At 41.5% G+C, this 14784-nt stretch overlaps 1 protein-coding gene across 1 annotated transcript in view; it reads right to left on the bottom strand.

Moving 5' to 3' along the window:
* LOC113229970 (neuronal acetylcholine receptor subunit alpha-3-like) overlaps positions 1–4112 on the bottom strand; it is a 67760-nt gene extending 63648 nt beyond the window's left edge. The window contains exon 1 of the mRNA XM_026463672.1: positions 4089–4112. Coding sequence (XP_026319457.1) covers positions 4089–4112 — 24 coding nt within the window. The remainder of the gene's footprint in view (positions 1–4088) is intronic.
* Between the last annotated feature and the right edge of the window lie 10672 nt (positions 4113–14784).

The following is a 14784-nucleotide window of genomic DNA, read 5'->3' as shown; positions in this document are numbered from 1 at the left end:
GGTGCTCATTACGAATATGGCACTCATTTCTAAATCCAAGATGGCGGGCACGATTTTTTCAAAAAAATGCAATATGGGTATCATTTTCGAGGTATTTGGGGATGCTCATTACGAATATGGCACTCATTTCTAAATCCAAGATGGCGGACACAAGTTTTCAAATAAATGCAATATGGGTATCATTTTCGAGGTATTTGGGGATGCTCATTACGAATATGGCACTCATTTCTAAATCCAAGATGGCGGACACGAGTTTTCAAATAAATGCAATATGGGTATCATTTTCGAGGTATTTGGGGATGCTCAATGTGAATATGGCACTATTTGTAAATCCAAGATGGCGGGCACGATTTTTCAAATAATGGCAAGTTGGGTATCGTTTTCGAGGTATTTGGGGGTGCTCATTACGAATATTGCTTTTGTTTGAACTGTCGTGTTTGCCATCTTGGATTTAGAAATGAGTGCCATATTTGTATTGAACATTCCCAAACATCTCGAAAACGATACCCAACTTGCCATTATTCGAAAAATCGCGCCCGCATCTTGGATTTAGAAATAAGTGCCATATTCGAAACCTAAAACCGAAAATGCCATAAGCAAACATTAAAGAAAATAACTGTTAAAATAGATTAAAAAATCGCTTAAGAATGCTCCCCTTTTAAGAAAATAAAATATTTCGCTTGAGTTACGAAAAGAAAGACATATAATAAGCTATCAAAGTTGTACTGGTGGTGCCAACACTATAGTAGAAACAAATATATAAGTACTGTAAATTTGTTGCAATATGTGCTCCAATTCAAATAAAATTAAAATAAATAATTATTCAATAAAGCATGAACGCAGAGCCGTTAAAAGTATTATAAAATAATTAAGTGTCCCAATCACTTACAGGAGTTAACGAAAACATTTAATGTTTATTAAAGTAAATATTAGTTCAAGATGCGCAAATAAATCTAAATTACAGGCACCACTAAAATTTACGTAATATAATTATTTTGATACAGAATAGCAAAATGGGGAGAAAAAAAATTCGTTACTTTGCAACACTTTCGTATCTTGTTGCCGCGAAATTATTTTTCTGTTTTAGTGAATATTTACATAAAAATATGAGTTGAAACGCATTACTTACTTGTGGAATGCGATGTTAGTGTCTATTTTATGTTTGTCTGTTGTATTTTTACACCCATTTACCGCACATTTCGTCATTTTTAGCAAAAAATTTTGGAGCTGTTCGCGGTGCAATATGACCTTGAAAACTAACAGCCCGCGCGCTCCTGGGACGCGTTTGGAACCCTCTAACTTGCCTCACTTAGCGTGTGCGGGCTAGGTTGTCTTTTGTTATTTCCATTTGATTGTTTTTACAAGATTTGATTGTTTTTGCATTTGATTGTTTCCTTTCTAAGTACTGATAGTTTTCCTATAAATAAATAAATTTCATATTTGTCTCATCGTAAAAATGGCATATCAAGAACAATCTGATTTAATGGTAGCTTATTTTTTAAATAAAAAAAATGTGAATTTAGCTCTGCGGTGGTATGAAGACAGATATCGGGATCGACAAGCTCCAACTCGATTCGTTCTGAAAAGAATGGTAAATAATTAAAAAAATACGGGTAGCTACGAGAAGCGACGGCAAACTCCTCAACAGAACTATTCCGAATTCGATCTTAATGTTTTAACATACTTCGAAGCATTTCCAAAGGCTTCAAGGAGAGATGCTGCAGAAGATTTTGGAGCGAACCACACTCGTGTACTCCAAGTGCTTAAAAAGTATAAGTATAAATGTTATCGTGACGGCCAGTTGGTGCAAAAATTGCATCCTGAGGATTGTGAGAGACGACTTCAATTTTGTCAAAACATGCTAAGAGAAGTTGGCCGTAACCCGAATTTTTTGAGTAGCATTGTATGGTCTGTCGAAACCAACTTCAGTAATAACGGCATGTACAACCGCCACAATAACCATTATTGGTCTCGAGTGAATCCTGTTCGTGTTCGTTCGTTCATAGGGTGTGTTAGTTGTTCCACCTCCACGCGTGCGAAGTTCTTGAGCAGTCTGTGATGACATCTTATCACAGAATGCCCAAGGATGTAGCCGGTACACCCTGGGGCCAACATTGACAACTCTCGGCTTCAGTCTGAGTCTTATCAGTGAGGGCGCCAAGCGATCAACACGGCCCGGCCATCCATTTATGAGGGTGGATCATGGCAAGTGTTGGGCGGTCTTAATCTACACCCTCCTGCGTTCATGCCTACGCAGTTGAGCGCCGTACGCAGGGATGAAGGAATCCTGGAGGGTTGAGCCCGAGTGGGGTGGGACCCCGGCAAGCAATACGCCCTCTTTGGCCCTGATTTCCTGCTAATCGGTAGCCCTGTGACTAGCCAACACAGGGAAATGGCAATGTGTCCCGTCAGAGGGCCACAGGCGAGGTGTGGGGGGGGACGGCCTCGGCCATGCTGACGGGGTGAGTATGTGCGGAACACCTGGCTGACTTTGATCGGGTCAGCCAGCCGCACATTTCGAGCCCCGATGTCGCGCAGTGAGCTACAATAGATGCGCGGATGAGGACTGGGAAAGCTACAAAACGGCCAAATCCAAACTAAAAAAGCGCATGCAGTTCAGGAGCACTGCATCATGGCGAGGCTACTGCGGGAACATTACGTCTTGTGCACAAGCGAACAGAATAAGGAAAATCCTAGGCAACTCAAATTCAACTGAGTTAGGTTCAATACGCAAAATAGACAACACATACACAACTTCCCCTGCGGAAACGGAGAGAACCATACTGGAAACACATTTCCCAGGATGTAGGTTCGTCCAAGACGACAGGTGCGAAGAAATGAACTATAATACTATAATATACTATACTATACTATAATCCATAACTGGCGATACGCTGAACAAGTAGTAACATACGAAAAGACAAAATGGGCAGTAAACACCTTTGAACTGTACAAAGCTCCGGGCCATGATGGAGTATTCCCAGCACTCCTAAAATGGGGCGGGGACACACTGGTCCAGCACCTGGTCGACATCTTTCGAGCCTGGCTAGCATTCAGCTATGTGCCCCACAGCTGGCGAGAGGTAAAAGTCATATTTATACCGAAACCAGGAAAAAACGACTACACTGACGCGAAGTCCTTCAGACCTATCAGCCTCACATCGTTCTTCCTGAAAACATTAGAAAGGCTATGTGACAGAGAACTGAGGGATGGTGCGCTTAAGAACATACCATTACACGGAAACCAACATTCATACAGCCAAGGCAAATCCACTGAGTCGGCCCTACATGCCGTTGTGGGCAAGATAGAAGTGGCCCTCAAAAACAAAGCAATTTGCCTAGGCACCTTTATAGATGTTAAAGGAGCCTTCGATAAAACCAACTTCTCCAGCATACAATCAGCACTGAGAAGACACGAAGTGGATGAAGTGCTGATCAGCTGGATTAGCAACATGCTAAAACAAAGAATGATAAAAACAACACCAAATGAGACCCCATGGGCCATAGTAGCGAAGGGGTGCCCTCAAGGGGGGTACTGTCGCCGCTGCTGTGGAACATGGTCGTAAATGACCTCATCATCAAACTAAGCAAAGAACATTTATATACAGTAGGATATGCTGATGACATAGTTATACTGGTAACAGGAAATTATGCCAATACACTCTGCGACATAACACAAGCTGCACTCCGGATTGTGAAAAGATAGTGCAGAGCATACGAACTATCGGTAAACCCGACAAAGACGGAACTAGTAATGTTTACAAACAAAAGACTACTGGGTAACTACCTACTACCCAAACTCTTCAGTACAGAACTAAAGTTATCAACCGAAGTCAAATACCTGGGGGTAATACTAGACAACAAGTTGAACTGGAACAAGCATCTGAACAACAAAATTCAAAAAGCCACTATTACCTTCTGGCAGTGCCATAGAATGGTGGGTAAACAATGGGGACTTTCACCTAAGATAACACTATGGCTCTACACGGCGGCGATAAAACCCATGATCAGTTACGGCGCTATAATATGGTGGTCACGAACCAAGCTGACAACTGCAACCGACAAGTTGGACAAATTCCAAAGACTCACCTGCGTGGCGACGACCGGCTGCATGAGGACAACACCAACTGCGGCCCTCGAAGCGATGCTGGACCTGCGACCCCTCCCACTGTTCATCAGACAGGAAGCGGCGTCAACAGCAGTGCGTCTAAATAGAGCCGGCCTTTGGAAGCACATGAGGACCCCATACACAGAAATCCTCTATAAGACTGTCAATGAGGAACCGCTACTGGAGGCGACTGTGGATAGGATCCCAAAACAATACATCTTCGACAAAAAATACAAGATACAATTGTTTGAAGAACCCAATGAAGGGCTGAACCCCAGAGAGGTCCGCGTCTTCACTGACGGATCTAAAATGAATTCGGGAACAGGTACTGGGGTATTCTCAGAAGACCTCAATATCAGGATATCAACACCACTTGGTGACCACAACACAGTATTCCAGGGTGAATGCATGGGCATCAAGCTGGCGGCAGAAGCAATCATAGCGAGAAGAGTTAAGAACCACTCCATTCGAATACTCTCCGATAGTATGTCAGTGCTACAAGCACTGAATAACTATGACATAGACTCAGGGCTCATTTATGAATGCCATCAAGCACTCATGGAGGTATGTATACAAAACCACATAACCCTACAGTGGATTAAAGGACACAGCGGCTCACGTGGCAATGATGCGGCAGATGAACTAGCCAGAAAAGGGTCGGAGATGGACGCTGTAGGACCAGAACCCATAGTATCCCTCCCCTACCAATGGTTCAGAACAACTATACACAAAGGTACAAAATCGTCACATAATAATGCATGGACGACCCTTACGGTCTGTAGACAGGTGAGGGAAGCACTCCCAATGCTCAATGCCAGTCTACCTCGCATATTTATTAAACTCAAAAGGCAAGAGCTTCGCACTCTAACTGCCGCCCTAACGGGTCATGGTCCATACAATAAACACCTTTTCAATTTAGGTATCACAGACAGCCCTCTATGCAGAGCGTGCATGGAGGGGGAGGAAACGGCTGCGCACATCCTACTACAGTGCTCCGGCGTGGCCAACTACAGGGCAAAGTACCTTGGAGTGCCAAGGTCGCTCCCCGAAGTCTTCAGTAAACTGAGGAGGCTGCTGAGATTCCTGGAGGAGCTTGGGTGGCACGAGTAGGACCCTGCACCCACCACACGCAAAATAGGCGCGTTGACGTCGAGTTGCGGACACCAGCCCGTTACACCAAGTACCAAGTACCAAGTTCGTGTTCATAAAATTAACAATCAAGTAAGATTCCCTTTCAACGTTTGGTGCGGAATTATGAGAAATATGGTTGTGTAAGTCCACGTGTACGAAGATCATTTGAACACTGTCAAGTATCTTGAAATACTGGATCTCTTAAGAAATGAGTTAAATGTTTTATCTGAGGAAGAGCGAAATCGAATAATTCTGCAGCAAGATGGCGCTCCAGCCCATAACAGCAGAGTCAATACTGCCTACATTAGTAACCATTTTAATACCTGGATTGGTACAAACGGCACAATCAGATGGCCTGCGAGATCACCAGATCTCACCCCTTTAGATTTTTTTTATAGGAATATGTTAAAAATCAAATTTACCTTAAATCCTATGCGAGTGTAAACGAGCTGAAGGCTGAGGTTTAGAATACAATTTGTAATACAATTCATCACAACACGTTATTAAAAGTTACTCAAAATGAATTCGTTAAAAGATTAAATTTGTGTATCCAAGAAAATGGAGCTCATTTCGAGCAACTACTTAGTTAGATTACCATTTTATTTTTTTTCATTTATTAAAATACGTTAAGATTTCATGGTTTTTTTCATATAATTAACCAATTTTGTGAGAGAGATTTTATTCTTATAATTAACCCTATCGATCGATGCAATAAAAATGCAGGGTGCATTTTTTACAGATTAAAGCGGGTTCGATTCCCGCGTGTTGCTAGAATTTTTCGAAAATCTATGAATGCAGTTTTATTTCTTTTTAAAGAAATAAAGGAATGTTTCCTTTAAGTAAAAATTTCTGTCTCCAGTATTTAGAGTACTTTCCCTTCAGGTGGCATTTCAAATTTCCACCCTGTATACTAGAAGGATAAAAGTGGCCAAAAAACTACATTAAAAAAGGTCTATTTCCGTAAATTATCAAGTTATTTCTGACGCTACACTTATTTTTCAAGGCAATATTTTTGTTGGGTTTCTTGCAATCACGCATTAATGGTTTTTAAAAATAAAATTATATATATCTACATTTCTCCGGAGAAACATAATAAACTGTATGAAAAGGTGGAAAAATGATCGTCATTACATCTTGAACGCCTTGACGCAGTAGATAATAATAATTAATAGCTGCTCTTTGAATTAAGTAAGGCGTTCAGACCAGGAAATTCACTGTCCTTTTTCCCGACTACGCCTACTTACAGCTACGTCTATAAAAATATCTCCCATTCGTGTAGTTTAGATTAAAGTACAAAACTCGATTTTTTGCGTCTATTAGAGCTGAAAATGGTTCTTATTTATTATCAATATCCTGAGGTGGTGCAAATGCAACTGAAAAACCTATGAAATATTTACCTTTGAAAACTGTAATATACATTTTTATGCTGATTATGCTGATAGTCTATTACTATATAATTATATAATATGCAGGAATGATTTCCATGTGCCATTCGCGAGCACTAATTATATACTCTTTTCTAATACACTACGTGAGGCGCACTATAAGTTCCCAGGATGAATAAGAAACCCCGATGTGTCGCAGCGGCAGTACGGGTTCAGGGCTGGACTCTCCACCCTGGACGCCCTGGAGTCGCTGCGACACATCGTGGAGGAGGGTAACGGCGAGGGGGAAGGCGTGGTGGCTGTGTCGTTGGACATAGCCAACGCCTTCGGCACTCTCCCCTTCGCCGTTATCAGGGAGGCGCTGAGGTACCATAATATCCCCAGGTACCTCAGCCGTCTGGTGGAGCACTACCTGGAGGACAGGGTGGTGCTCTACCAGACGAGGGAAGGGAGGCGCGCCGAGCGCCCAATGAGGTGCGGAGTACCCCAGGGGTCTGTATTAGGACCACTACTGTGGAACCTGGGGTACGATTGGGTGCTGAGGGGCGCGCTGCTCCCCCGGACGGCGGTCGTCGCGTACGCCGATGACACGCTGGTGGCCGTCCGGGGGACCACCTTCTAGGAGGCGGCTCGAAGAGCCTCAGTAGCGGCGGACATGGTGGTCCGCCGAATACAGCTGCTGGGGCTCGAGGTCGCCTTGCCGAAGACGGATGTGGCCGTCTTCGGCGGGAGGGGTAGAGGTTGGGCGGTGCCGGCAGGCGCCCACATCTCCATCGCGGGAGTATCGGTCCCGGTCAAGTCCCAGATGAAATATCTGGGACTTGTCCTGGACCGGCGATGGAACTTCAGGGAGCATTTCCGGCAACTTGCTCCCCGAATAGTGGGCGCCGCATCGGCGTTGGGCAGGCTCCTGCCCAACCTCGGGAGGCCGGGAGCCCCATGCAGAAGGCTATACGCCGGGGTGACTCGGAGTATGGCCTTATACGGGGCTCCCATTTGGATTGGGGCCATATCAGCGGCGACGAAGGCGCTGCTGAGGAGGCCCCAGAGGGTGGTCGCCCTGCGAATGTGCAGGGCGTACAGGACGGTGGCCTGCGCTGCCGCGTGCGTCTTCGCCGGTACTCCGCCGTGGGACCTCGAAGCCGAGGTCCTGGCGGAGGTCCGCACCTACCGGCGGGGAATGAGGGACCGAGGCGAGCGACCCGCTCCCCAAGACGTGGAGCGGGAGCGCCGCCTCGCGGCGCAGCGCATCCCCCCTATGGCGCTCGTACCATAGAGGCGATCCGCCCTGTCCTCGTAGAGTGGGTAAACCGGTCCCACGGGCCACTGTCGTACCACCTTGTGCAGGTGCTGACCGGGCGCGGCTGCTTCAGTCACTTCCTGCACAAGGTGGCGAGGAGGGAACCGTCCCCGTCGTGTCACGAGTGCGGCGCTGCGGATGACACCGCGCAGCACACCCTAGAGGTGTGTAGCCGGTGGGATGAGCAGCGCCGCACTCTGACGGGGACTGTAGCGCAGGACCTCTCGCTGCCGAGCGTGGTTGCCGCCATGCTCGATAGCGAGGAGTCCTGGGAGGCGGTGGCCTCCTTTTGCGCAGAGATTATGTCGCAAAAGGAGGCCGCGGAGCGGGTGCGCGAGGACGCGGCAGACGCGCACCCGCTTCGGCGCAGACGTACGGGGAGAAGGCGAAAGCAGTTCGCTGCTCGCCTGATCCCCTAGTGAGGCCAGCGGGCTCTGGACAGGGACTCCGGAGCCTGCATTGCACGGCCTCACTCGTCTGGGGGGCGGGTCAGAGGACAACCGACTCGCCCCTCCGTTGGCGCGGGAGCCCTGGCGTAAGCTAGGGCGGCCGGGCGGCGTCGTGGTGAATGTTCACTGATCCCACGGCGCCGACTCAACCGGCGAGAGGGAAACCCGGGGGGGTTTTAGTGGGGTAGGCCCTCCAGTCTGGAGGGAGAGTCCCCACATAACCCCTGAGTCTCCCTGGGCTCAGGGGTATCCACAAAGATTTCGCCCCCGTCAAAAAAAAAAAAAAAAAGGATGAATAAGAAAAAAATACTATAAATGGTCAGAAATTAATTTATTGTTTCTCAAAATATTCTCCGTTAGCGTTAATGCACTTTTTCCTACGAATGAACCAATTTTGAAAACATTTATGCCACTCCTCCGTGACAGGTTAGGTCCGTTACAGCCTCTTCAGGTTATGAAAATCGTTGACCGCGTAACTGGTTCTTAATTTTTGGAAATAAATAAAAGTCAGAAGGGGTCGGGACTGTACGCGGAATGGCTCATAAGGTCTACGTTGTTCACCTAAAAAATTCATTTGTCTGTCTGGCCGTGTGAGAACTGGCATAATCGTCGTGCAAGATGATACGGCGTTTACGGTAATTTTTACGGAGTTTGTCAATAACTTCCGGCAAACAAATGGTCGTGTATCAATCACTATTCGCGGTACAACAATTCTCCAAAGCAACAGTAGCCACGTGTCCAGTTTTATTAAAAAACGAAGCAATCATCCGCTTAGAGGCATTTTGCACGCGCGCCACTATGGTTGGTTTCGGCTCATCTCAAAAGACTCATACGCTCGATTGCTGCTTAGTTTTGGGATTGTAACTATAAATCCATGTTTCGTCATTCGTCTTGCATGGTGCTTCATCGCCAAAAGCAGTTTGCAGCCGAGGGTAGCTACACTGAGCTCTTAAATTACACTTAAAGGCGTAGAAAAACATACTACGAAAATTTTCACGAGTTTAATCCATGGTGATGTAGACAACCAATTTCTAAAATGACACCACAATGTAAAAACAAGTGACAGTTAGGTGAAACAAACTGTATTCTACAACCAAAGAGTTCCAATTTCAAATGTTGTAATAACTTTTTAAATATTGTTTATGTAAGTAGCCAGATCCCGAAACTTATAGTGTATTAAATCATTCTAATTTCATTCGTTCATGCGAATGAGGAGGTCCTGGGTTCGACTCCTGGAAGAATCAAATTTGGAAATGAGGTTTTCTGGTCTGGGTGTTCCGGTGAAGTATCCTAGAGAGAATTTCGTTGCTGTGGTACTCATAGTACAGGGAATTCCCTAGTTTGTTCACCTTGAGTAGCGACGTAACACATAGATAAGTTTCTCATATGTATATCTATGATGATACCCTACATTGAAACACATTAATATGTTTTTCATTTTTTTTTGTTGGTTTTGACGGCTCTGGGTAGGTTGCCCTTTTGAGCCAAATCATATATTTTTCACATATCTATGATACTCTACTTTGTATGCTTGTTTAAAATTAACATTTTTATTTTTGTTCTATTTTTTTAGGGCTAAATCTTTTTTTATTATAGTTAAAAAAAATATCTTTTGTTTCTGAGAATGAAAAAGATAATAATAATTCTATTCAAACGCGATTTATATTTCACAATATTGGATATTATCCTTGGCTGTTATCCCTGCAGAAAAATACATACAAATTGTAAAGTTTTCTGGCCTTCATTTCAATTTACTTACTAACAGGAGAAATCGATATAAAAACATATTAACAGTTTCAGAAAACGGGAACTGGAAATAAGTTAAAACAGGTCAAGAAATAAAAGCTTCCCTGATTCTAGGATTTTCATAAAGTAACGAATACGAAATAAGATTGAACTAGTCATGGAAGTTGTTCAAACATCTGTAATCCTATCAAATCGGGATAGACACTTGGTAATAAGTTAGGCAAATACCATAAATTCCTTCCAAAGTTTAAGGAATAAACTTTTAATAACGAAATATCAGACGGACGTAAAGATTAATTGTGTTTCCTCTGACAGCGGCGCGTGATCGCTAAATCTATCTTGCGGAGACTCTCCACAGGGTTTTGGTTAGGTATAGTTAGCATAAATCTTTTAAAAAAAATGACTAAAAAACATACTCGAGTTGAGTGCAATAGGAATTAACGTTTTATTATTTATTACTTACTGCTAAATATATCTAGCCAGCGTAAATAGATAAGCAATGCAATTATGAAGTAAAAACCAGTTAATTCAAAAAACAAGAATGAAAACAAAGCAATTTATGTTTGCATTTGGCTTATAGAGGGTACAGACAAGTATACAGTGGCGCACCAATCTATATACAAGATTGAGACAATTGATTACTCTAGTAATTAGTGAGAATGACGTGTCTTATTCAGTTAAGCTTGTCGAAGCAGCTACTAACTATGCAAATATTTATCCTAAGAATGTTATTGAGTCGAAATAGGATATATCTAGTCATGCTTTATTTTAATATGGTGCTACTAAACATACTTAAGCTATCGTGACTTGATGTGGTACATTTAACGGTGGCCACCTCATAAAATTAATCTCCTAACTATACCCGACAAAATCGGCGGCCAGGCCCGTGACGTTACCAGCGTCCCCACAAAATACATTTAATAAAGGCGCGGGATAGGCGCAAAACGCGCACATATATAAGATATATACTTATTCAGTTCATCTGTATACACTTTTCATAATGTCTTTAAAGACAAAGAAAATTAACTGCAAAGACTTTAATCATCGAAGAATTTTGTTTTTCCTTATTGTGAACATGTTTCATCAACAGAGTCATGACTTAATTATCACTTTACATTAACCCGTCAATTACACCCAATTTCAAAATATACCGGTGAAGGGTAAATATACCGGAACATAATAAATTTACCGGTGTAACAATATAAAGCAGGACGAAATAGACACAACTAACGACTTGAGCCAGTAGAGTTTAATCAGTTCGAATCATTACAATACAATATAAGTTTTAGTAAATGAGCAGTAGAGTTTAATCAGTATGACGATTTCAAGTGTAATTTGCTTACCTATGAAATAAACATTATTTGACTTTGACTTTAACACGAAGTAGGTAAAAAAGTATGTAGTCTTATTTATTACTATAACAACTTATACACAGTTACAGGAAATTTTAAACAGAGAGCTATGCTTGATGTCGTTTGTGGTATTATACCGTTCACTTTAACGATGAATTGAAACGTATATAGAATACCATGTAGATCTTAACACAGCAAATATTTAAGTAGTCTTATAGTATACGAGTCCTGTAGTCGGCCTTGCCTGCGGCGCGTCGTCGGGGTTCAATTACGGGGTGTGCTTATGTTGCAGGATGCGACTTACCCGGAGTTCGACCAGCCGGCAGTAACGAATGGTATATTTAATCAGTAAAATAAATTGAAACGTCAACGTCTTGTAGTGCTTTGACGATTTCGGTGGCACAGCGGCTAGTACCATGGACGCTTGATGAGGAGGTTCCGGGTTCAATTCCCGATTTGTGCCAATTTAGGAAACGTACAATTACTTACAATTTAGGTTGGTTCTGGTCTGGATATTCTAGGTATTGCCCTCAGAGTATTCCCTACTTTGAGATCAGAAAATTGGTGTGATTGTCCAGGATTATAATAATATTATTAGCTAGAAGCTCAGGAGGCGCGGCTTAGAGGTGTCGTGATTTGTCACTGAGCTGCAGCGAGGACAGTAACAAATAGAAGAAGGGATGACCATACTGGCACGGCACTTACTATTTTTTTTACAAGGCTTCGGACTTAATATAATAATTGTAATATTTTTTCTATTACGTAACTAATAACTAAATTTGTAAATCGACTAAAATAAAGTTAGGTCGATTATTGTTATTTTTTTGAAATATCCTTGATTCCTTCCTCCTCCTTTTATCCTTCTTCCTTTTGTCCCTAAAATACTTCTAACCTATTTGGCATAGCTTCCAAGTAAAACTATGTTATATGGAAAGATACTTACCACATCAATAATATGATGCAATGACACTCCGAAGGTGACCAACAGGGGATGTGAGGAATTCTCCACAGGGCGAACTGACGCATCGTACCTATCCATCAGATGACGAATCAGTCTATACTCTTCATCACATCCAATCGTTCCTGAAACAATGGAGAATACTTCATCAATACTAATAATAACTTGGTAACAACCTACAAACTATAGAAGTTTTAATAAAAGTAAATATTGATTAAGAATCTAATCAACACTACTAAATATAGGAAGCTCGTTTGAATGTTTACGACGAGATTTTATTTTAGTTATTTGTTTTGTTTATAGTAAATAATATAACACCATTTTTCTAATTAAAATCCCTTGTATTTAACCTTTTAATTTAGCACCAACTCAAAGAACCAAGTGGAAAAGTTTTGAGTAAAATTTGCTCAAGTAATTGTTATTCTTAATTGACAGTGAACGCTCAAGTTCATAGCAATTGGCCATAATTAAAATACCTCTCTTTTAGTTCTAAGTGTACAAACAATTTCCTTTTCAATTATAATTCCCATTAAAATTTACAATATATGCCTTTATGAACAGCCGCAAATTGTCTAAGAAGCACGACTGGCTGTGCATGCAGGGGTGTTGGATTCTAATTGAACTTACATATTATAGGGATGTTGACTTTGGCAAAGAAGCATGAAAGTGGAATTAATGTAGTGGAAATAAGAGCTTTGAGAAGTATGACTTAAAAGACTGGTGTACATATTGCCGAACAGTGTGATAAGAGAGCGTTGTGCCGTCGAAAAAAGGGATGGTTCGAACGCGTAGAGAGGATGAATGAAAGAAGATTGAAGAAAAGATTTATAAGGGGAATGTCAGGTTCAAGGTGAATTTATCACGTCTAAAATTGAGGACACCTTAAAGAAAGACCAGGTCAATCCCTTAACTGACAAGCGTGTATAAAAGCGTTGATGCGTATTGATGACGCATCAGACATCTGTGAGGACCATTACAAATGGAAGGCTGTGGCCTCTTCTTAACTTGTTGGAAAAAGGGTTGTGTATGTAAAACACATAAAACAAATTTATAATGCAATCAATATTCTTGGAATATATTTATTCAAATTCTATAATAAATAATTAAAATAAACACCGTCCGAAGAATTGATTACAATTTTGATTAACATTTTCCACAGAAAACAAGTTATAATTTCACAACATGAATAAAGTACGATATAAGTCCAGATATAGGTCTTAAATATTCCTATAAGTAAGTGTATTAAAATTAATATTCCCCGGGTTATTTGTACATTGTTAGAGTTCCCAGAATCGAAGTTCGAAGAGAAGTGGAATTAAGAATTGCATTAGACACAAGTATTAATTCCATTTCCCTTTATTAACTTGCATTAATAATAAACAATGTTATAATGGAATGTATAATCCAGCTCATTGGAAATACAAAGCAATAGGTAATGGCTTTGCCAATTGAGTTGGAATATTTTCAACTTTTCCGTGCAATATTTTAAACTAAGGGACCTTCGATCGAACCTTTTCTTTTTTTTTTCTTTTTTAACTCATAATAGATGCTTTCTACAGAAAATACAACAGGTTGCAATGTAAATGTAACCTCAAGGAACACCCGAATAAGAATCTTATTTATAGCGCCATCATGTTTGTCACCTTTACTTCCGTTATTAAGCTACAAGATGTTGAAACAACATTCCACCTCTAATTATTTAAATTTAGAATTGAAGTCATCATAATACACGTCGCACTTTCAAACACGTTTATTAGCAGCAAAGCTCCTTGTGTGGCAACGCCCATCAATCCATGCGTTTTAAAGCGACTGCTATGGACTGGCGTATCACTTACCACGAAGCGCATGACTTGTTCATCCCGTTACTTGGCATAATAATTCTTTTCTTGTATTATAATAAATTAACATCTTGTTTTGCTGCTGATGCACTACATCGTACTATTCTTGAAGGTGATCGCTGAAAACCAGTGCTTTGCGTTTGAGTAAAGCACACACTGAACTATGACACAACAAACACAACTTACTGTTATTTTATTGGTTAGTAAATAACTGTTTGTTATGTACATTTATTTAATGTCTTTCTATTTTGGTTTGTTTGTTTTCACTGTTCATTTTAAATCTGTGTTGAATCTGTTTTGTCTTTCTTTATTTCATATTGTTGTGAGTATTTGTGGGAAGAGAATAAACGCCTTCTGTCTATATTTTTCCCTCGCAATGAATGGAACAATAGATACTATAAATATGAGTAATTTTGCTGTTAACAGTATAAAAATGGGTTACCTATCAGTAGTCTGAAATAACATTTTCCAGAAATAATGTTTGGTCGAAATTTCATAACCTCGAAAGTAATTTTGAG

Source organism: Hyposmocoma kahamanoa, unplaced genomic scaffold, assembly GCF_003589595.1.
Source record: "Hyposmocoma kahamanoa isolate Upper Pololo Valley unplaced genomic scaffold, ASM358959v1 63, whole genome shotgun sequence".
In the NCBI taxonomy this organism is placed as follows: Eukaryota; Metazoa; Arthropoda; class Insecta; order Lepidoptera; family Cosmopterigidae; genus Hyposmocoma; species Hyposmocoma kahamanoa.
The sequence above is the reverse complement of the archived record's forward strand: the minus strand, read 5'-3'. Positions and strand labels throughout refer to the sequence as shown.